We start from the raw sequence: 25289 nt of genomic DNA, 5'->3' as shown, positions 1-25289 counted from the left end.
GCATGCAATTAAGTCATTTCTAAGGTACTCCTATTATCAATTTTTCTTTGTTCCCTTGATATCTTTATTTGAAAGAGAAGGCATCTAAGTTAAAGTGAAGGTCAATTTTGATGAATTAGTGCCTGGTTTTTAATAATGCTATTAAAAACAAGGGCACTTTGAATTCATTAAAATTAACATTTCACTTATTTTCTTCTAAAACTTAACTTTTAATCCTGACATCCGCTCTAGACATTCCCCCGGCTGTCTGAAACCTCTTCTTACGTCAGAAATTACAAATCCGGCTTTCTCCCCGTGGGGGATCATGGCCTGAGACAACACCGTGATTGGAGGAAGACTGATTTGTCATTTTGGACCCCGCAAAGAGGGCTTGCGACAAACGGAGGAAGCGCTGCAGCGGCTGTCAGGATTAAAAGGTAAGTTTTTGAAGAAAACGAGTGAAATGTCAATTTTGATGAATTAAAGTGCCCTTGTTTTTAATAGGATTATTAAACCGGACACTAATTCATCAAAATTGACCTTCACTTTAAAGAGCCAGCCAATTTTAGGTTTAGTAAACTGGACAGCACTTGTTTATTGGTGGTGACTAAAAGTCAGCCAATCAACAAGAACAACCCAGGTTGTGAACCAAAAACGGACCGGCTTCTAAACTTACATTCTTACTTTTCAAATAAAAGATAAGTAAATGAAGAAAAATTGATAACGGGAGTAAATTAGAAAGTTGCTTAAAATTGCATGCTCTATCTGAATCATGAGTTCAGTGTCCCTTTAAGCGAACCTTTGACTGTTTGTAGCCCTTAATAATGGTTAGAAGCCACAACCTTTTCTTTAGAAAATAGAAAAGCTTGCAGCATTATAAAAACATACAGTAAGCTTATTAAACTTCATTATGCTTTCATACCGTCACCCAGGCTCAAGGTCCAGCCCTTGAGGAGTGTATTTCTATCACATGCACTTCCAACATAAACAAACAGACCATTCTTCAATAATATGAAGCAGGTTCAGGGTTTACAGAATGCTTAAGAAAAAAAATACATAATATACATGTCTCTCACATATAGAGAAATATCAGCCATTCTTAAAGTTAATGTAAAGTATGCAGAAGGAGTACCCGGTTTTTAATAATCCTATTAAAAACAGGGGCACTTTCATTCATCAAACTTTACATTTCACTGGTTTTGTTAAAATATTTACCTTTTCTTCTTGAAAGCCGCTCCAGCGCTTCTCCAGCCTGTCGCAAGGCTCTTCATATGCCAGCAATGCCGATTCCGGCATCCTCCACAGCGTTGCTTTAGGCAATGATTCCCCCGGGGGGAGGAGAAGTTGTGATTGGAGGATGCCGGAATCGGCATTGCTGACGTATGAAGAGGCTTGCGACAGGCTGGAGAGGCTTTCAAGAAGAAAAGGTAAGTATTTGAACAAAACCAGTGAAATATAAAAGTTTGATGAATGAAAGTGCCCCTGTTTTTAATAGGATTATAAAAATCGGCACTGGTTCATCAAAATTTACATTCACTTTAAGCCTTACAGGAGTTATTCCCTAATCTAAGAAACTTTATTAATAAGAAAGTGCAGTTTTTGCTCTAGAATCGCAAATGCTTATTTTCTACCTATAGCTTAGCTGCCAGTGTAGAAATGTGTATACCTTCATTCAGGAAGGACTTAATGTGGGCAGGGGAAGCTCTGCTAACAAACAAGCTTGAATGAAAGGGGGGGGGGGGTTACCTGCTAGAATACTTATTTACCCTGTCACAAATAATTGTGGAAAACCTAAAGCTACATGCTTGTATGGGGTAAAGAGATGTTGAACACTGCTTGAGAAATACCGGGTGTGGGGAGAAAACTTGACAAGTGTAACACTGGTTTAGAGACAAAAAGACAATTAAAACTTTAACCTTCTTGGCTCACTTTAGCACTCCGGTTTAAAATGATAATAATGTATATGTGTATATACATATAAATATACACACACACACAGTATCTCACAAAAGTGATTACACCCCTAACATTTTTGTAAATATATATTTTCATGTGACAACACTGAAGAAATGACACTTTGCTACAATGTAAAGTAGTCAGTGTACAGCCTGTATAACAGTGTAAATTTGCTGTCCCCTCAAAATAACTCAACACACAGCTATTAATGTCTAAACCGTTGGCCACAAGTGAGTAAACCCCTAAGTGGAAATGCCCAAATTGGGCCCAATTGGCCATTTTCCCACCCCAGTGTCATGTGACTCGTTAGTGTTACAAGGTCTCAGGTGTGAATGGAGAGCAGGTGTGTTAAATTTGGTGTTATCAATCTCACACTCTCTAATACTGGTCACTGGAAGTTCAACATGGTACTTCATGGCAAAGAACTCTGAGGATCTGAAAAAGTACCAGTAATGAAAACTATCAGCAGAGGTAATGGTATATAAGAGTATATCGTTGATCTGAAAAGGGAGGTAGGAGATGAATCCCTGCGACCGATAACAGAGAACCCTTGAAAAGATTTCCCGTGAGAGAAACCATAAAAACAATAGGAGATACTCTCTTCACATCCCTCTGACCAACACTGTACTCGGAGGAATTGGGCTTCAGAATGCTTAGAAGCGCTTATAATAGAAGAAATCATAAAATCAAAGCACAAACCTACTTCACCACCTCCATAGGAGGCAAAGTTTGTAAAACTGAGTTGTGGGTGTGGTGGGAGATTTATAGGCATTATGAGAATTGGGAAACTTTGCCCCCTCCTGGTAGGAATGTATATCCCATACGTCATTAGCTCATGGACTCTTGCCAATTACATGAAAGAAAAAGAATTGTTGCTCTACATAAAGATGGCTTAGGCTATAAGAAGACTGCCAAGACCCTGAAACGGAGCTGCAGCATGGTGGGCAAGACCATACAGAGGTTTCACAGGACAGGTTCCATTCAGAACAGCACTCCCCATGGTCGACCAAAGAAGTTGAGTGCACATGCTTAGCGTCATAGCCAGAGGATATCTTTGGGAAATAGGCGTATGAGTGCTGCCAGCATTGCTGCAGAGGTTGAAGGGGTGGGGGGTCAGCCTGTCAGTGCTCAGACCATATGCCGCACACTGCATCAAATTGGTCTGCATGGCTGTTGTACAAGAAGGAAGCCTCTTCTAAAAATGATGCACAAGAAAGCCCGCACACAGTTTGCTGAAGACAAGCAGACTAAGAACATGGATTACTGGAACCATGTCCTGTGGTCCGATGAGATCAAAAACATAATTTATGTAAGAACTTACCTGATAAATTAAATTTCTTTCATATTGGTAAGAGTCCATGAGCTAGTGATGTATGGGATATACAATCCTACCAGGAGGGGCAAAGTTTCCCAAACCTAAAAATGCCTATAAATACAACCCTCACCACACCCACAATTCAGTTTAACGAATAGCCAAGTAGTGGGGTGATAAAGAAAGGAGTAGAAAGCATCAACAAAGGAATTTGGAAATAATTGTGCTTTATACAAAAAATCATAACCACCATAAAAAGGGTGGGCCTCATGGACTCTTGCCAATATGAAAGAAATGAATTTATCAGGTAAGTTCTTACATAAATTATGTTTTATTTGATGTAATTGGCAAGAGTCCATGAGCTAGTGACGTATGGGATATCAATACCCAAGATGTGGAACTCCACGCAAGAGTCACTAGAGGGGTAGGGATAAAATAAAAAACAGCCATTTTCTGCTGAAAAAATAATCCACAACCCAAATTATAAGTTTATTCTTTGAATGACAAGAAAAACTTAAAACATCAGCAGAAGAATCAAACTAAAAAGAGCTACCTGAAGAAATTTTCTACCAAAAACTGCTTACGCAGAAGCAAATACATCAAAACGGTAGAATTTAGTAAATGTATGCAAAGAAGACCAAGTTGCTGCTTTGCAAATCTGATCAATTGAAGCTTCATTCTTAAAAGCCAACAAAGTGGAGACTGATCTAGTAGAATGAGCTGTAATTCTCTGAGGCGGTGCCTGACCCGACTCCAAATAAGCCTGATGAATCAAAAGCTTTAACCAGGATGCCAAGGAAATGGGAGAATCTTTCTGACCTTTCCTAGGACCAGAAAAGACAACAAATAGACTAGAAGTCTTCCTGAAATCTTTAGTAGCTTCAACATATTTCAAAGCTCTTACAACATCCAAACAATGTAAGGATCTCTCCAAAGATTTCCTAGGATTAGGACACAAAGAAGGAACAACAATGTATCTATTAATGTTGTTAGAAATGTAAATTTAGTCCGCAAAACTGCCTTATCCTGATGGAAAATAAAAAAAAGGAGATTCACAAGAAAGAGCAGATAATTCGGAAACTCTTCTAGCAGAAGAGATGGCCAAAAGGAACAACACTTTCCAAGAAAGTAGTTTAATGTCCAAAGAATGCATTGGCTCAAACGGAGGAGCCTGTAAAGCCTTCAAAACCGAATTAAAGGGACAGTCAAGTCCAAAAAAAACTTTCATGATTTAAATAGGGCATGTAATTTTAAACAACTTTTCAATTTACTTTTATCACCAATTCTGCTTTGTTCTCTTGGTATTATTAGTTGAAAACTAAACCTAGGAGATTCATATATTAATTTCTTAGACCTTGATGACTGCCTCTAATCTGAATGCATTTTGACCACTAGAGGGAATTAGTTCATGTGTGTCATATAGATAACATTGAGCTCATGCACGTGAAGTTACCCTGGAGTGAGCACTGATTGGCTAAAATGCAAGTCTGTAAAAAAATAAAAAAAAAATAAGGGGGCAGTTTACAGAGGCTTAGCTACAAGGTAATTACAGAGGTAAAATGTGTTTTATTATAACGGTTAGTTATGAAAAACTGGGGAATGGGTAATAAAGGTATTATGTTTCTTTTTAAACAACAAAAAATTCTGGTGTTGACTGCCCCTTTAAGACTCCAAGGAGGAGAGATTTAATGACAGGCTTAATACGGACCAAAGCCTGCACAAAACAGTGAATATCAGGAAGCTTAGCAATCTTTCTGTGAAATAAAAACAGAAAGAGCAGAGATTTGTCCCTTCAAGGAACTTACAACAAACCTTTATCCAAACCATCCAGAAGAAACTAAAATTCTAAGACTTCTTAAAGAATGCCAGGAAAATTTATAAGAATAACACCATGAAATTTAAGTCTTCAAAACTCGATAATAAATCTTTTTTACGAGCCTGTAACATAGTATTAATCACAGAGTCAGAGAAACCTATATGACCAAGCACTAGGCGTTCAATTTCCATACCTTCAAATTTAATGGTTTGAGATCCTGATGGAAAAAACGGCCATTGCGACAGGTCTGGTCTTAAAGGAAGTGGCCAAGGTTGGCAACTGGACATCCAAACAAGATCCGCATACCAAAACCTGTGAGGCCATGCTGGAGCTACCAGCAACACAAACAATTGCTCCATGATGATCTTGGAGATCACTCTTGGGAGAAGAAGAACTAGAGGTGGGAAAATATAAGCAGGTTGGTAACACCAAGGAACTGCTAACGCATCCACAGCCTCCGCCTGAGGATCCCTGGAAAGTTTCTTGTTTAGATGGGAAGCCATTAGATCTATTTTTTGAACATTTGAGAAAACTTCTGGATGGAGCGACCAATCTCCCGGATGTAAAGTCTGACGGCTGAGATAATCCGCTTCCCAAATGTCTATACCTGGGATATGAACCGCAGAAATTAGACAAACTGGATTCCGCCCAAGAAAGTATCCAAGATACTTCTTTCATAGCTTGGGGACTGTGAGTCCCACCCTGATGATTGACATATGCCACAGTTGTGATATTGTCTGTCTGAAAACAAATGAACGGTTCTCTCTTCAACAGAGGCCACACCTGAAGAGCCCTGAAAATAGAGTTCTAAAATATTGATTGGTAACCTCGCCTCTTGAGATTTCCAAACCCCTTGTGCTGTCAGAGATCCCCAGACAGCTCCCCAACCTGAAAGACTTGCATCTGTTGTGATTACAATCCAGGTTGGACGAACAAAAGAGGCACCTTGAACTATACAATGGTGATCTAACCACCAAGTCAGAGAGAGTCGAACATTGGGATTTAAGGATATTAATTGTGATAACTTTGTATAATCCCTGCACCATTGATTCAGCATACAAAGCTGGAGAGGTCTCATATGAAAACAAGCAAAGGGGATTGTGTGCTGCAGTCATGAGACCTAAAACTTCCATGCACATAGCTACTGAAGGGAATGATTGAGACTGAAGGTTCCGACAAGCTGAACCCAATTTTAGTCGCCTGTCTGTTAGAGACAGAGTCATGGACACTGAATCTATCTCGAAACCTAAAAAGGTGACCCTTGTCTGAGGAATCAAAGAACTTTTTGGTAAATTGATCCACTATGTCTTTGAAGAAACAACACTAGTTGATTTGTGTGAGATTCTGTAGAATGTAAAGACTGAGCTAGTACCAAGATATCGTCCAAATAAGGAAACACCATGTCAGCATACCAATATTTAAGCCACAAAGTTCTTCTAGCTAAAATAGCTAAAGGCATAGATTTAACATTAATTTTGATATCAAAAATAGCATCACAGATAAAATTACTAGCATGTTGAAGCAAGCGAACAATGCTAGACAAATCAGGATCTGTTTCCTGTTCCGCTAAATTTTCCAACCAAAAAGTTGATGCAGCTGCAACATCAGCCATAGAAATGGCAGGCCTGAGAAGATAGCCAGAATATAAATAAGCTTTTCTTAGATAAGATTCAAGTTTCCTATCTAAAGGGTCCTTAAAGGAAGTACGATGTTCCATAGGAATAGTAGTACGTTTGGCAAGAGTAGAAATAGCCCCATCAACTCTGGGGATCTTATCCCAAAACTCCAAACTAACTGCTGGCAAAGGATACAATTTTTTAAACATTGAAGGAGGGATAAAAGTACCAGGCTATTCCATTCCTTAGAAATCATATCAGAAATAGCATCAGGAACTGGAAAAACCTCTGGAGTAACCACAGGAGGTTTATAAACAGTTCAAAGTTTACTGGTTTTAATATCAAGAAGACTAGTTTCTCAATATCCAATGTAATCAACACCTCTTAACAAGGAACAAATATACTCCATTTTAAAAAAATAAGTAGATTTGTCAGTCAATATCTGAGGTAGGATCTTCAGAGTCAGATAGATCCTCATCAAAGGAGGATAATTCAGTATGTTGTCGGTCATTTGAAAATTCATCAACTTTAAGAGGTTTTAAAAGACCTTTTACGTTTATCAGAAGGCGGGATAGCAGACAAAGCCTTCTGAATCGCATCAGCAATAAAATCTTTTATATTCACAGGGATATCATGTACATTAGATGTTGAAGTAAAAGGCATTGTACTATACTGATGGATACATTCTCTGCATGTAAAAGCTTATCATGACAACTATTACATACCACAGCTGGAGATATAATCCACAAATTTAGAACAGATACACTTAGCTTTGGTAGAACTGTTATCAGGCAGCAGGGTTCCAACAGTGGTTTCTGAGACAGTATCAGATTGAGACATCTTGCAAATGTAAGAGAAAAAACATAAAGCAAAATTATCAATTTCCTTATATGGCAGTTTCAGGAATGGGGAAAAAAAATGCAAACAGCATAGCCCTTTGATATAGAAAGAGGCATATAGGAATGGGGTTTTAAATAATGAAATTATTTAGCGCCAAGTATGACTCACAACGCAAACGGAAAAATTTTGGCGCTAACATCCGGAAATGACACACTCGCGTCATTGCAGACGCACCTTGTACAAGGAACTCGGCATCAACTAAGACGCCGGAAATGATGAACTTGCGTCTCCGGACGTACCTTCGCGCCAAAAAAATTCTCGTGCCAAGAATGACGCAATAAATTTAGAGAAAAAGCAGTCAATTTGAAAAAAAGACTAAACCCCAGGTAAGAAAAATATTTTCTCCCCAAAATATGAAACTGAATAGTCTGCAAAGGAAATATACATAAACCTGACTCATGGCAAATATAAGTACAATTCATATATTTAGAACTTTATATTAATACATAAAGTGCCAAACCATAGCTCAGAGTGTCTTAAGTAATGAAAACATCCCAAAAGACACCCCATCCACATATAGAAGATAGCCAAACCAGTACTGAAACTGGTTATCAGAATAGGTAATTGAATATGAGAGTATATCGTCGATCTGAATAAGGGAGGTAGGAGATGAATCTCTGAAATAGATCTCCCGTGAGGAAAACAATTGCATTCAATAGGTGATACTCCCTTCACATCCCTCTGACATTCACTGTACTCTGAGAGGAATCGGCTTCAAAATGCATAGAAGCGCATATCACAGAAGAAAATCGAGCACAAACTTACTTCACCACCTCCATAGGAGGCAAAGTTTGTAAAACTGAATTGTGGGTGTGGTGAGGGGTGTATTTATAGGCAATTTGAGGTTTGGGAAACTTTGCCCCTCCTGGTAGGATTGTATATCCCATACGTCACTAGCTCATGGACTCTTGCCAATTACATGAAAGAAATAAACTTATTTGGTTCAGATGGTGTCAAGCGTGTGTGGCGCAACCAGGTGAGGAGTACAAAGACAAGTGTGTCTTGCCTACAGTCAAGCATGGTGGTGGGAGTGTCATGGTCTGGGCCTGCATGAGTGCTGACGGCACTAGGGAGCTACAGTTAATTGAGGGAACCATGAATGCCAGCATGTACTGTGACATACTGAAGCAGAGCATGATCCCCTCCCTTTGGAGACTGGGCCACAGGGCAGTATTCCAATATGATAACGACCCCAAACACATCTCTAAAACGACCACTGCCTTTCTAAAGAAGCTGAGAGTTAAGGTGATGGACTAGCCAAGCATGTCTCCAGACCTGAACCCTATTGAGCATCTTGTGGGGCATCCTCAAACGGAAGGTGGGGGGAGCGCAAGGTCTCTAACATACACCAGCTCCGTGATGTCATGGAGTGGAAGAGGACTCCAGTGGCAACCTGTAAAGCTCTGGTGAACTCCATGCCCAAGAGGGTTAAGGCAGTGCTAGAAAACAATGGTGGCTGTTTTAGGGTTCCAGGTTTTTGGAAAGGATCTGGACGTCCGTGGTACCTGGGCTTGTCCCATTTGGCCAGATGCGGTAACCTTTGCATTTTTGCTTTTAATCTTAGCTGTGAGCTTGCTAGTGAGTGCAGGGTTTTCTCTGTGTTTTGTAATTTCCTCTATGGTTCTTGCACCCAGACTTGTCTGGGGTTAACTGCCTGTGACTCTGGGGACAGCAAAGCTTCTTGTGAGTGCCACTGAGCACCCAGGGCTGAGCATGTTGCAGGGTCATGGGATGTGTAACCGGTATGGTCTAGGAGTGCAGTCCCCTTCCGTGGTTTTTTTTTTTATTTTTTTTATTATGGAGGAGATAAAAATGTGAGATTAAAATCCTCCATGTCTCTAATGTAAATCACTACAAATTTTTGCATAGAAAATTAGCACAGCTAGGCAAGTTCCCCGCACAAACAGTTCATCACATACCAGGGTGCTAGAATAGTAGTAAGGATATAGGCAAGTAGGAGGCAGCACTCTCTGGTCTTAATAATGAAGTTGATTTATTCAGACAGATATTTATTTTTTTATTTATTTTTTATTAAACATTTTATCTTGACTGAAAATAAACCCTGCTCCTGTCCAGGAATCCAATACAGGCATATTGCAGTAGGGGTGGGGGGGGCTGCTCCTTTCAGAAATGCTGTGCCTTGCTTATATCAAATACATTGTAGATGCAGTTAACCCAGCAGCTAGCTAGCAGAGGAGACTGCAGTTTTATTCTTTTTGGCAGCCGTGGGGTTAACTGCATCTGCTATGTATTTGAGCGGTTTCTCAGAGAGCAGAAGATTGTGTGGGAGGTTCCATAATGGATTACATATCCTAAATTTCAGACTACAGACATCTCTAGGGGGGAATTTAAGTAAGTGGCTTGACCTCCTCTTCAGTCTGCTGCATGGGCTTTGCTTTTAGACTGCTATAGATTAATCGGCTGCTACCAAGATCACAAACAGAAAGTGAAAGTAAAACAGCCATTTTACAAATGTGTGCTAAAAGCTACCACTAGATGGAACTGGTTTGCAAGAAATCACATATAAATCAATGTCAATGCAGTACAGACACATCTGAAGATATTTTTTTTATATATATTTTTAAATTGCGTACTCTTGCGGTTTTAAAACCGCGGCGATTAATCGCGGTTTAAAACCAGATCCGCGATTAATCGAGCAGCCCTAATACAAACATATACACACACATACTGGAGAACGTTTACCAGCCTAAATTTCTTTTAAGAGAAACAGATTAAAGCAGCTCAAAGCAAGTGAACAGCAAATCTCATACACAAATTGTTGCAAAGTGTTTTGGAAAGCACAAGGAGGATATAAAGGATAATTTATACCAGTCAAAAGATACCCAAAAGGACAAAACTGAAGGTTTTAGGTGAACCCCCCCCCTCAATGGAGTCTCACAAATTGACCCATCTCCAAAGTGAAGACTGGGTTCCATTTAAACAAAAAAGTCAGCTGAGCACTTAGAACCCCTTCTAGATATCAATGCAGGTTATTGTTGGGGGGGGGGGGGGGATGGAATTTTCAATATTCGCCTAAGAAACAGACATTGGATTCATTCATCAGTATGTAACTAACCCAAAATGCTGGGAGTGACAAAATGATTAATAAAAAAAAAAACTTGTTTTTGGCAGCATATCCATCTCTACAGATAACTGGAACCCTGCTCAAAAGGTTTTGGTTTGATCTGTGGTTTGGGGAGTCACATGACCTTTGGTTTTTGAAGGCTATGACAGAATTAGAATCTGAGCTAAAAGAGAACTTCTTTTTAAAGTTACAAGTAACAGGAGAAGGTGAACACTGGAAACAAGGCAAAACTAGAAGCAATGCAAGTGCTTCTGTAATAAAAAAAATAAAAAAAAGGGGGGGTGGGGGGAGAACGTGTACTTATCTAATCCATTGAAAAACAAATAGTTGAGACCTACGGAGACACAGAAGAAACCAACTGGATAGCGCTATTCCTTTGCAATAAATTGAAAATTAAGACAATCTGAATGGTTTCCAAAAGAAATGGGGATATGATTTAACTGTAAAAAATGAATGAGGTCACCTCACCCTCCAAGAAAATGACAAGTTCCAACTAGATAGGCATGGAAAAGTCAGCCCTTAATCACTTTTGTAGTTTTCTACCAAAAAAAAACGCCCATCATGTAAATTTTCCCATTAGGAAATATCAAACCCAGTTTCCCAAATATCCAATAAGTCAACAATTCAAATTTGAAATGCATTAGACTAAAAGTAAGCTGCATGCATGTTCATCCATTTGTGTATTCAGCTCAGTATATACATAGGGCAGCCTGCGCATGGGGGATTTACAGAAAGTAAAAACTCTCCTAAACGTTTTTTTTGGGGGGGTGGGGGTTTTGTTTTTTTTAAAGTGTGTGTTGTAAGAATGTTCCTTGTCAACTTGGATTCCTTACAGATGTTGCCTTTTTGAAAGCTATTGGAATTGCAAAAAGTAGCTTAAGTAGAATTAGTTTAACATTTTCCTGAATGACACCAACATTAGGTAGACTATAAACAAAAGTACTCTAAACAAGTCACTTTATACAGCTGCAGAAAGCATTTATCAAAACTATTCAGAAAGCACATTATTTTAGATACAAAACCCAAAAGAATGACTTGAAAAGTTGAGCAGTAAAAGAATGAATTATTTATAAAGAAAAAAATTAAAATTAAATTGGTCAAAAGAAAAAAAAAATAATTGGTAAGAGAAAAATAAATAAATTTGTGAGACCAGTATCCAAACTTAAAAAAAATACAAATAAAAAGCCAAATGAAAAAAAAAAAAAAAAAAAAAAAAAAAAAAAAAAGGTTGTCGTGGGAATAAAAATGTATGCATGTGAGAATTTCTACAGATGGATGACATTGCACAGCTATGGGAGTGTCATGGAATAATTAAGAAATATATCTAGTAGGGTGAAAAAACTTACTGATCGGCCATAAGGTGATAAAGCCAGTTCCGACTGGAGATGCATTGCCCAGGTTGGCACTAACGTATGCAGTAGGGGGAGAAGACGGCATGGGAAATTCAACAAATTCTTTCCAGGTGCTTGCCATATTCCTACGCCTGTTTCAATTTAATTTTATAATGCTGCATATAACAAAATCAAAACAAGACAGCCTGATCAATTTTTTGGGTACCCGAAGACAAGACAGTCTCATTTGCATTAAAGCAATCCCTATGAAATCAACAGCAGTTAAGCCCTCAAATCATGTGGTAGAAAACTGATGCAAAAGGCAATATGGGGTTCATACAGAGAATGAACAGGGTTAAAACAAAGCAAAAGACAAACAGATACTTAAATCAGGCACAATTTAGTTTTTTGTTTTTGTTTTTTTTTAATAAAGTCAAAATTTACATTAGCTTGAGAAACTTTTTAAAATCAATACATAAGCAAATACATATTTAAAATTTTTGACTGATTAGGTGACACTTTTTTCTTTGAAAGACCAATGTTAATGAGGACAGTGTTGCTACTACAAAATAAAAAACATCACAATCTTCTACTTAAGTAAAACACTTTCTATCATGCATATGCCCCAAGGCAGAACATGCCATGTCATTGCAGAAAATGAAGCATTTCTGCAGAAAGAATGGGACACATGCAGGAACGGTTAGCACTTTAAAGGGACATTAAACCCCAACGTTTTCTTTCATTATTCAAACAGAGAATACAATTTTAACAAATATTCCAATCTACTTTTATCTAATTTGCTTCATTCTTTAGATATCCTTTGTTAAAGAAATAGCAATGCACATGGGCGAGGGCCAATCACACAAGACATCTATGTGCAGCCACCAATCAGAAGCTACTGAGCCTATCTAGATATGCTTTTCAGGAAGGAAAATCAAGAAAATGAAGCAAATTAGATAACAGAAGTTAGTAAGAGGTCGTTTTAAAAACAGAATTTATTGCTTACCTATAAATTTCTCTCTTTTGCAATGTACCGAGTCCACGGATTCATCCTACTTGTGGATATTGTCCTTCCTGACGAGGAAGTAGCAAAGAGAGCACCACAGCAGAGCTGTCTATATAGCTCCCCCTTAACTCCACCCCCAGTCATTCGACCGAAGGCCAAGAAGAAAAGGAGAAACTATAGGGGTGCAGAGGTGACTGAAGTTTACATAAAAAATACTATCTGTCTTGAATAAACAGGGCGGGTCGTGACTACGGTACAATCGCAAAAGAAGAGAAAGTCAGGTAAGCATAATTTTGTTTTCGTTTGCAAGATGTTACCGAGTCCACGGATCATGCCTACTTGTGGGATACCAATACCAAAGCTTTAGGACACGGGATGAAGGGAGGGACAACGACAGGAACCTAAACGGAAGGCACCACTGCTTGCAAAACCTCTCTCCCAAAATAGCCTCAGAAACAAAAGTATCAAATTTGTCAAATTTGTAAAATTTGGAGAAGGTATGAAGGCGAAGACCAAGTCCGAGCCTTACAAGTCTGTTCAACCATAAGCATCATTTTTAAAAGCCCATGTGGAAGCCACCGCTCCAGTTGAGTGAGCTGTAATTCTTTTCAGGAGCAGCTGTCCAGCAGTCTCATAAGGCCAAACGGATGATGCTTTTCAGCCAAAAGGAAAGAGGTAGCCGTAGCCTTTGACCTCTACGCTTTCCAGCATAGACAACAAAGAAGATGATTGGTGAAAATCTTTGGTGCCTGCAAATAAAACTTCAAGGCACGAACCACGTCCAAGTTGTGCCAACAGACGGTCCTTCTTGGGAGAAGGATTAGGACACAGATAAGGAAACAACAATTTCCTGATTGATATGTCTGTTAGAAACAACCTTAGGTTGGAACCCAGGTTTGGTACGCAAAACCACCTTATCACATGGAAAACAAGATAAGGCGAGTCACATTGTAATGAAGATAGTTCAGAAACTCTTCAAGCTGAAGAGATAGCAACTAGAAACAGAACTTTCCAAGATAGAAGCTTAATATCTATGGGAATGCATGGGTTCAAACGGAACCCCCTGAAGAACTTTAAGAACTACATTGAGACTCCATGGCGGAGCAACAGGTTTAAACACAGGCTTAATTCTAACTAAAGTCTGACAAAAAGCCCGAATGTCTGGGACAATCTGCCAGACACTTGTGCAACAGAATAGACAAAGCAGATATCTGTCCCTTTAAGGAACTAGCGGACAATCCTTCTCTAATCCTTCTTGGAGAAAAGACAAAATCCTAGGAATCCTGATCTTACTCCATGAGTAGCCTTTGGATTCACACCAAAAAAACATAATTTATGCTTACTGATAAATTTATTCTCTTGTGGTGTATCCAGTCCACGGATCATCCATTACTTGTGGGATATTCTCCTTCCCAACAGGAAGTTGCAAGGGGATTACCCACAGCAGAGCTGCTATATAGCTCCTCCCCTAACTGCCATATCCAGTCATTCGACCGAAGACAAGCAGAGAAAGGAGAAACCATAGGGTGCAGTGGTGACTGTAGTTTAAAATTAAAAAATACCTGCCTAAAATGACAGGGCGGGCCGTGGACTGGATACAAAATAAGAGAAATAAATTTATCAGGCTAAGCATAAATTATGTTTTCTCTTGTAAGGTGTATCCAGTCCACGATCCCATCCATTACTTGTGGGATACCAATACCAAAGTTAAAGTACACGGATGAAGGGAGGGACAAGGCAGGTACCTTAAACGGAAGGCACCACTGCCTGTAAAACCTGCTCTCCCAAAAATAGCCTCCGAAGAAGCAAAAGTATCAAATTTATAGAATTTGAAAAGGTATGAAGCGAAAGACCAAGTCGCCGCCTTGCAAATCTGTTCAACAGAAGCCTCATTTTTAAAGGCCCATGTGGAAGCCACAGCTCTAGTAGAATGAGCTGTAATCCTTTCAGGAGGCTGCTGGCCAGCAGTCTCATAAGCTAAACGGATTATACTTCTTAGCCAAAACGAAAGAAGTTGCCGAAGCCTTTTGGCCTCTCCTCTGTCCAGAGTAGACAACAAACAAAGCAGATGTTTGACGAAAATCTTTAGTAGCTTGTAAATAATACTTTAAAGAACGAACCACGTCAAGATTGTGTAATAGACGTTCCTTCTTTGAAGAAGGATTAGGACACAATGATGGAACAACAATCTCCTGATTGATATTCTTATTAGATACCACCTTAGGTAAAAACCCAGGTTTGGTACGTAGAACTACCTTATCTGCATGGAAGATCAGATAAGGAGAATCACATTATAAGGCAGATAACTCGGAAACTCTACGAGCCGAGGAAATAGCTACCAAAAAAAAAAAACTTTCCAAGATAAACGTTTGATATCTATGGAATGAAGAGGTTCAAACGGAACCCCTTGAAGAACTTTAAGAACCAAATTTAAGCTCCAAGGCGGAGCAAAAGGTTTAAACACAGTCTTGATTCTAACTAAAGCCTGACAAAATGCCTGAACATCTGGAACATCCGCCAGACGCTTGTGCAAAAGAATAGACAGAGCAGAAATCTGTCCCTTTAAGGAACTAGCTGACAATCCTTTTTCCAATCCTTCTTGGAGAAAAGATAATATCCTGGGAATCCTGACCTTACTCCATGAGTAGCCCTTGGATTCACACCAATAAAGATATTTACGCCATATCTTATGATAGATCTTCCTGGTGACAGGCTTTCGTGCCTGAATTAAGGTATCAATGACTGACTCGGAGAAGCCACGCTTTGATAAAATCAAGAGTTCAATCTCCAGGCAGTCAGTCTCAGAGAAATTAGATTTGGATGGTTGAAAGGACCTCGAAGTAGAAGGTCCTGTCTCAGCGGCAGAGTCCATGGTGGAAAGGATGACATGTCCACCAGATCTGCATACCAAGTCCTGCGTGGCCACAGCAGGCGCTATCAAGATCACTGATGCTCTCTCCTGCTTGATTTTGGCAATCAGACGAGGGAGCAGAGGAAACGGTGGAAAACAGCATAAGCCAGGTTGAAAGGACCAAGGTGCTGCTAGAGCATCTATCAGCGTCGCCTTGGGGATCCCTGGACCTGGATCCGTAACAAGGAAGTTTGGCGTTATGGCGAGACGCCATGAGATCCAGTTCTGGTTTGCCCCAACGATGAATCAATTGTGCAAACACCTCCGGATGGAGTTCCCACTCCCCCGGATGAAAAGTCTGACGACTTAGAAAATCCGACTCCCAGTTCTCTACACCTGGGATATGGATAGCTGATAGGTGGCAAGAGTGAACCTCTGCCCAGCGAATTATCTTTGAGACTTCTAACATCGCTAAGGAACTACTTGTTCCCCCTTGATTGATGTAAGCCACAGTCGTGATGTTGTCCGACTGAAATCTGATGAACCTCATTGTCGCTAGCTGAGGCCAAGACTCAAGAGCATTGAATATCGCTCTTAGTTCCAGAATGTTTATTCGGAAGGAGTGTCTCCTCCTGAGTCCACGATCCCTGAGCCTTCAGGGAGTTCCAGACTGCCCCCAGCCTAGAAGGCTGGCATCTGTCAGTTACAATTGTCCAATCTGGCCTGCGAAAGGTCATTACCTTTGGACAGATGGACCCGAGATAGCCACCAGAGAAGAGAATCCCTGGTCTCTTGATCCAGATTTAGTAGAGGGGACAAATCTGTGTAATCCCCATTCCACTGACAGAGCATGCAGAGTTGCAGCGGTCTGAGATGTAGGCGTGCAAACGGCACTATGTCCATTGCCGCTACCATTAAGCAGATTACTTCCATACACTGAGCCACCGAAGGGCGAGAAGTGGAATAAAGAACACGGCAGGAATTTAGAAGTTTTGATAACCTGGTCTCTGTCAGGTAAATCCTCATTTCTACAGAATCTATTAGAGTTCCCAGAAAGGTGACTCTTGTGAGAGGGGAGAGAGAACTCTTTTCTTCGTTCACCTTCCACCCATGCGACCTCAGAAATGCCAGAACTATGTCCGTATGAGACTTGGCAATTTGGAAATTTGACGCCTGTATCAGGATGTCGTCTAAATAAAGATTCTTGGGGCTGTAGCTAACCCAAAGGGAAGAGCTACAAACTGGTAATGCCTGTCTAGAAAGGCAAACCTGAGAAACCGATGATGATCTTTGTGTATCGGTATGTGAAGATAAGCATCCTTTAAATCCACTGTAGTCATGTATTGACCCTCCTGGATCATAGGTAGGATGGTACGAATAGTCTCCATCTTGAATGATGGGACTCTGAGGAATCTGTTTAAGATCTTTAGATCTAAAATTGGTCTGAAGGTTCCCTCTTTTTTGGGAACCACAGATTTGAGTAAAAACCCTGTCCCTGTTCCTCCTTTGGAACTAGATGGATCACTCCCATAACTAGGAGGTCTCGAACACAGTGTAAGAATGCCTCTCTCTTTATCTGGTTTGCAGATAATTGTGAAAGGTGAAATCTCCCTTTTGGAGGAGAAGCTCTGAAGTCTAGAAGAAATCCCTGGGATACAATTTCCAACTCCCAGGGATCCTGGACATCTCTTGCCCAAGCCTGGGCGAAGAGCGAAAGTCTGCCCCCTACTAGATCCATTACCGGATAGGGGGCTGATCCTTCATGCTGTCTTAGAGGCAGCAGCAGGCTTTTTGGCCTGCTTACCTTTGTTCCAGGTCTGGTTAGGTCTCCAGACCGACATGGACTGGGCAAAAGTTCCCTCTTGTTTTGCATTAGAGGAAGTTGATGCCGCACTCGCCTTGAAGTTTCGAAAGGCACGAAAATTAGTCTGTTTGGCCCTTGATTTGGACCTATCCTGAGGAAGGGCATGACCTTTTCCTCCAGTGATAGCAGAAATGATCTCCTTCAAACCAGGCCCGAATAGGGTCTGCCCCTTGAAGGGAATGTTAAGCAGCTTAGACTTTGAAGTAACGTCAGCTGACCATGATTTAAGCCATAGCGCCCTGCGCGCCTGAATAGCAAAACCAGAATTCTTAGCCGTTAGTTTAGTCAAATGAACAATGGCATCAGAAACAAAAGAATTGGCTAGCTTAAGTAACCTAAGCTTGTCATGTCATCCAATGGGGTCTCTACCGGTAAAGCCTTTTCCAGAGACTCAAACCAGAAAGCCGCAGCAGCAGTGACTGGGGCAATGCATGCAAGGGGCCCCTCTAACTTTTTATCCATTGGATCTAAGAAAGCACAACTGTCCTCGACAGGGATAGTAGTACGCTTAGCTAGGGTAGAAACTGCTCCCTCCACCTTAGGGACTGTCTGCCATAAGTCCCGTGTGGTGGCATCTATTGGAAACATTTTCTTAAATATAGGAGGGGGAGAGAACGGCACACCTGGTCTATCCCATTCCTTAGTAATAATTTCTGTAAACGTTTTAGGTATTGGAAAAACAACAGGGCACACCGGCACTGCATAGTATTTATCCAATCTACACAATTTCACTGGCACTGCAATTGTATCACAGTCATTCAGAGCAGCTAAAATCTCCCTGAGCAATACGTGGAGGTGTTCAAGCTTAAATTTAAATGTAGACATATCAGAATCAGGTTGAATCCTCTTCCCTGAGTCAGAAACATCACCCACAGAAAGAAGCTCTCCTTCCTCAGCTTCTGCATACTGTGAGGGAGTATCAGACATAGCTCTTAAAGCGTCAGTATGCTCTGTATTTCTTCTAACTCCAGAGCTGTCTCGCTTTCCTCTAAACCCAGGTAGTCTGGATAATACCGCTGACAGTGTATTATCCATGACCGCCGCCATGTCTTTTAAAGTAAACGCTATGGGCGCACTAGATATATTTGGCGCCATTAGAGATTGAGTCCCTTGAGCGGGATTCAAAGGGTCTGACACGTGGGGCGAGTTAGTCGGCATAACTTACCCCTCGTCAGATTCCTCTGGTGATAAATTTTTTAAAGACAGAATATGATCTTTATTACTTAAAGTGAAATCAGTACATTTGGTACACATTCTAAGAGGGGGTTCCACCATGGCTTCTAAACATAATGAACAAGTAGTTTCCTCTATGTCAGACCTGTTTAAACAGACTAGCAATGAGACCAGCAAGCTTAGAAAACACTTTAAATCAAGTTAACAAGCAAAAAATAAAAACGGTACTGTGCCTTTAAGAGAAACAAATTGTCAGAATTTGAAAAACAGTGAAAAAAGCAGTAAATCAAACGAAATTTTTACAGTGTGTATAATAAGCTAACAGAGCATTGCACCCACTTGCAAATGGATGATTAACCCCTTAGTTAAAAAAAACGGATAAAAAGCTCTGCTGTGGCCCTACCTTCCCAAACAAACGACTTTGGAAAGCCTAAGAGCCCTTAAGAGAGGTCCTATAGCATTCAGGGGACTCCTGGAGGAGCTGATGTCTCAGTCTGTAAAAGTTACTGCGCAATAAAGCGCTAAATTAGGCCCCTCCCACTCATGTTAAAACAGTGGAAAGCCTCAGGAAACTGTTTCTAGGCAAATTTAAGCCAGCCATGTGGAAAAAAACTAGGCCCCAATAAAGTTTTATCACCAAAGCATATATAAAAACGCTTAAACATTTCCAGCAAACTTTTTATATTGCAAATCTATAAGAGTATTACCTCTGAAAGTAAGCATGATACCAGTCGCTATTAAATCACTGTATTCAGGCTTACCTTACATAAATCTGGTATCAGCAGCATTTTCTAGCATTTACATCTCTAGAAAAAAAAATTCACTGCACATACCTCATAGCAGGATAACCTGCACGCCATTCCCCAGCTGAAGTTACCTCTCTCTTCAGTTATGTGTGAGAACAGCAATGGATCTTAGTTACAACCTAAGATCATAGAGATCACAGGCAGATTCTTCTTCTATTTTCTGCCTGGGACAAAATAGTACAACTCATGATCTCAGTACATAAGCGAGTTGCGGCTTCGGGTTACAGAGGCTATGCTACAGAGTAAACATTATTGGGAATAGAAGCCACTGAAGAAAGTTTAACTAAATTCGATTGAGTCATCCATTGCTATCGAGTCAGATATAGTTAACAGCACAGTGGGATAAATTGGTCCCAACACAGAACAGCCCCCTTGAAAGCCCAGTTTCCACCTCCAGAACAACCGAGTTACGTTAATACTGCTCTCACCGGAATATTGTGCAGCAAATTTTGAGTGGAAATAGCATGAAAAAAACACTGCTTACAGCAGGTAGCGATGTCTCTGCCCACCACAACGGCCTGTATCAGATGAAGCCTGTGGTCTGAACTTTATAGTTTGCAATTAACTGCCTGTACAACAAACCAGGATGACCGGGTAACCAACGAGTGCGGCCCCTAAAAACACTTATAGTCGTAACTATATCCAGGTCTTATAAAGGCCATACAAGAATAAAAGCTTGTCATAGTCCTGCATACCAACGTGCCCAAGCACATCTCACCTCCCAGTACTCCGGTGACCCGGCAACAAACTGCCATCTGTCAAAGAGGGTAATGAAAATGCAATGCAGGGACAAGACTTACACCTCCTCCTTTTATTAGACAAAATGCCATGAAAGAGGGGACAACTTACTAGTTATAAGTCTAATTTAGTGTGAAATACACTGCATTATTAGAAAGGGGATAAATTAGATTGGAAAGAGGCATGAGAAACCCAGCGTCTATCAGTAATAGAATATCTCCTCACAAAAGTGAGTACACCCCTTACATTTTTGTAAATATTTTATTATATCTTTTCATGTGACAACACAAAAGAAATTACACTTTGCTACAATGTAAAGTAGTTCGTGTACAGCCTGTATAACAGTGTACATTTGCTGTCCCCCTCAAAATAACTCACACAGCCATTAATGTCTAAACCGTTGGCAACAAAAGTGAGTACACCCCTAAGTGGAAATGTCCATATTGGGCGCAATTGGCCATTTTCCCTCCCCGGTGTCATGTGACTCGTGTCACAAGGTCTCAGGTGTGAATAGGGAGCAGGTGTGTTAAATTTGGTGTTATCGCTCTCACACTCTCTCATACTGGTCACTGGAAGATCAACATGGAACCTCATGGCAAAGAAAACTGGAGGATCTGAAAAAAAGAATTGTTGATCTACATAAAGATGGCCTAGGCTATAAGATTGCCAAAACCCTGAAACTGAGCTGCAGCACAGTGGGCAAGACCATACAGTGGTTTCACAGGACAGGTTCCATTCAGAACAGGCCTCGCCATGGTCGACCAAAGAGGTTGAGAGCACGTGCTCAGCGTCATATCCAGAGGATGTCTGGGAAATAGACGCATGAGTGCTGCCAGCGTTGCTGCAGAGGTTGAAGGGGTGGGGGGGTCAGCCTGTCAGTGCTCAGACCATACGCCGCACACTGCATCAAATTGGTCTGCATGGCTGTTGTCCCAGAAGGAAGCCTCTTCTAAAGATGAGGCACAAAAAGCCTGCACATAGTTTTGCTGAAGACAAGCAGACTTAGGATTACTAGAACCATGTCCTGTGGTCAGATGAGACCAAGATAAACTTATTTGGTTCAGATTATGTCAAGCGTGTGTTGCGGCAACCGGATGAGGAGTACAAAGACAAGTGTGTCTTGCCTACAGTCAAGCATGGTGGTGGGAGTGTCATGGTCTGGGCCTGCATGAGTGCTGCCAGCACTGGGGAGATACAGTTCATTGAGGGAACCATGAATGCCAACATGTACTGTGACATTCTGAAGCAGAGCATGATCCCCCTCCCTTCGGACACTGGGCCGCAGGGCAGTATTACAACATGAACGACCCCAAACGAACCTCCAAGACGACCACTGCCTTGCTAAAGAAGCTGAAGACAAAGGTGATAAAACTGGCCAAGGGCCAAGCATTTCTCCAGACCTAACCCCTATTGAGCATCTGTGGGGCATCGGAAGGAGTGGACAAGGACTCCAGTGGCAACCTGTGAAGCTCTGGTGAACTCCATGCCCAAGAGGGGTAAGGCAGTGCTGGAAAATAATGGTGGCCACACAAAATATTGACACTTTGGGCCCAATTTGGACATTTCCACTTAGGGGTGTACTCCCTTTTGTTGCCAACGTTTTAGACATTAAAGGGACAGTCTACCATAGAATTGTTATGGTTTTAAAAGATAGATATTCCCTTTATTACCCATTCCCCAGTTTTGCACAACCAACACTGTGATTACCTTGGAACCTTCTTCCAGCCCCCGATCACATGACTGACTGTTTATTATCTATTGTTTTGCATTTAGCATTGTTTTGTGCTAAATCTTAAATAACCCCCTGTGCCTAAACACAGTTATCTATATGGCCCACGTGTACTTTCTGTCTCTGTGTTGAAAAGGAATTTAAAAAAACCTGTGATAAGAGGCAGCCCTCAAGGGTTTAGAAATTAGCATATGAGTCTGCCTAGGTTTAGTTTCAACTAAGAATATTAAGAGAAAAAAAAGCAAATTTGATGATAAAAGTAAATTGGAAAGTTGATTAAAATTATATGTCCTATCTGAATAATGAAAGTTTAATTTTGACTAGACTGTCCCTTTAATGGATGTGTGTTGAGTTATTTTGAGGGGACAGCAAATGTACACTGTTATACAGGCTGTACACACTACTTTACATTGTAGCAAAGTGTAATTTCTTCAGTGTTGTCACATAAAGATATATTTACAAAAATGTGTGAGGGGCGTACTCACTTTTTTGAGATACTGTATATACACCAATACTCGATTAAGGTTTAGATCGAGATATAATCCCCGGCTGTCCTGAGCCAATCCATAATAAACTTATTTTCTTTGTTACAGAGCACCTCTCTGCCTACCTCCATAGAACCTACTGGGGGATAGGGGAAGTAGGAGGGATATTTATAGTTAGTGTTTTTTTTTTGTTTTTTTTAATTGTTTGGGGCGTCTGTCTCCTGGTGGCCAGGAATAGTATTTCCCCACAGGTTATGAATATTCTCATGGACTCACTGAGAATAGAAGGAATCAAACATTTTGGGTTTCATGTCCCTTTAAGAGACTTTATCAAGCTTATCTGATTTTCTTGCAACAAAAAGGAAACCTAAACAGACTCTGTTAAAACAAGGAAACTGCCAGATGGGCTATGTAAATGGATCATCTAGAAAACATTTATGCAAAGAAAAATCTAGTGTATAACGTCCCTTTAACAGCTTTAAAGTGAATACTTTTATCAATGTCTCTCCCAATTTGATGATGCTATCTCTCACTTACTCTTTTAGCTTTTCTAAGCAAAGGACAGTGACCGTTATGCTGGGTCGACACCATCAAGTTTAACATCCACGACTACTTGTTCTGCTTGCCATACCAAGCATCATTGCCTTCAGCTTTTTTTTTATTTTGGCTACAACAAATTGGAAAAGTATGGTGCTCTTTCTGCCTTGATGCACTCCAGCACCTCTTTGGTGGTGACCATTGCTGTCCATGGTACCTGTAAGAACCTTCTCAAAAGCAAACCACTTAGGTCAGCTTTTTTTCAGTGTCCAGATTTCACACCCATACACTGATATCAGGAACTCAATGGCATGCACCATCTTCCATTTGGTTATGAGGCTGATGTTTTTGCTCCTCAGTATTTGCTCAGCATTGCACTACAATCTAACGTAACTCATACCTCGACTGCTCCAGTTCTAGCGGTTGTCATTATCTTTGTATTTTTAATGTTGAGGTCCATCTTTTTTTCTTTCCTTTTTGATTCTTACTATAAAAAAGGTATTTCAGACCATCCTCTGTTACCGCCAATAATATTGTATCATCAGAGTAACAGAAATTGTTTATATTTCAGCACCAAACTTCATACGATTTCTGATTCTTCCAGATTTAGTTTCCTTGTGATCATTTCTGCATAAAGATTGAAAGAACACAACCTTGTCACATACCAATCTTGAACCATTCAGTGTCTCAGAGTTGTGCTTGGACAGTTGATTATTGGTCTGTAGACAGGTATCTTATCAACTGGATCAAGTATGCTGGCACTCCAAGTTCTTGAAGGGCCTTCCATAGCTTATGTTCAAATGTAATTTAATGCCTTGCTGTAGTTAAAACACACATAGGATTTTTCTGATTTTCAAGTTATTTCTCCACGATCCACCACAAATTCGCAATATGCTCATGTGTGCCACGACTTTGCTAGAACTCACCGTGCGAGTCAGGTAGCTCTGCTTGTATGATTGGGGGTACACACGGCTGAATAATCTTCAGAAGGATATTGCATGAGGAGTCAAAGCTATAGTACGGTAGTTGGAATAGTCCCTTGCAGTGGAATGAAAACTGATCTTCCTATTTAACACTGTCCAATTTGTTACGGCCTATCCCCTTGCATAGCAGAGAATGTGTGAGGAGCAACTCCAGCCTCTGAACAATCACTACATGACCAGCAATATCAAATAGGTATATAAAACTGGAGGGGGGGGGAGAAGCAATCTGTAGAAAACATTGCTGGGAAAAGCAGTTATCTAATTAACTCAAATATGCCTAGATAGGGACAAAGGGCAAGGTGCTACATGGAAAATACCAGCCAGTTTAAAAGGGGGTACAAGGTTTGGTGCCTACGGTTTGCTAATTTAATTTTTTTCATATTCATTTATTCGGCACACTATATGTTCCAGATGTGTTTATCCATCTTTTCCCTGGGGCCAATCTCTGCAATTTAACAGGCAAACCAGACTAGGGTAAGAAACTTAAAGGGACAGTATACTGCAAAATAGTTTTTCCCTTAATGTGTTTACAATTGCTTTCTTTTTACCAACTGCAGAGTAAAAAATGTATGAAAATTAGCTTTTTAAGGTTTATTTCTGTATATTAATGCTCTGATTTTGTGTTTTGAAGCCACAGCCTAATAAAATAGGTTGAGCGTGTAGGTATAATCAGACCTCATTACTGTATCACACTGTGCACATATACCTGCTTCTTTATCTTATATCTGTCCTTAAAACAATCACCAGTACTTTCAGAGAACAATGGAAAATCAACATTTTATTACCTTATCTCTGCTTTATCACACTGGGAGTGTAATTTCTTCTGCTGGCTGTGTTTACAAAGCTTATCTCTAGCTGGTACGCGCAGCCACAAACTTTCAGAATAGGTGGGGATACCACATGCTAAATTAACAATTTCAAATGCCAATATAAGGGTAAAGGAGCTACTTGTAAACAATTTAATACACTCTAGCAGGTAAAGTGGATCATTGGGAACAAATTAAAGGGGAGAAAATTTTTGAGTTAACTGTCCCTTTAAGCAATATCCAACTACCCCCTGGGGTGGGCCATGTGACCTGGGAGCAAAATATTGTTAGACACCAAAACAAGCAGAATTCCACT

At 40.4% G+C, this 25289-nt stretch overlaps 1 protein-coding gene across 1 annotated transcript in view; it reads right to left on the bottom strand.

Moving 5' to 3' along the window:
• The window catches only part of CSDE1 (cold shock domain containing E1), a 501007-nt gene that overhangs the window by 321813 nt on the left and 153905 nt on the right, over nt 1-25289 (bottom strand). Inside the window, exon 3 of the mRNA XM_053705299.1 lies at nt 12011-12171. Within this exon, the coding sequence (XP_053561274.1) occupies nt 12011-12055 (45 nt within the window). The 5' untranslated portion in view covers nt 12056-12171. The remainder of the gene's footprint in view (nt 1-12010; nt 12172-25289) is intronic.

This window comes from Bombina bombina, chromosome 3, assembly GCF_027579735.1.
Source record: "Bombina bombina isolate aBomBom1 chromosome 3, aBomBom1.pri, whole genome shotgun sequence".
NCBI classification, from domain to species: domain Eukaryota; kingdom Metazoa; phylum Chordata; class Amphibia; order Anura; family Bombinatoridae; genus Bombina; species Bombina bombina.
The sequence above is the reverse complement of the archived record's forward strand: the minus strand, read 5'-3'. Positions and strand labels throughout refer to the sequence as shown.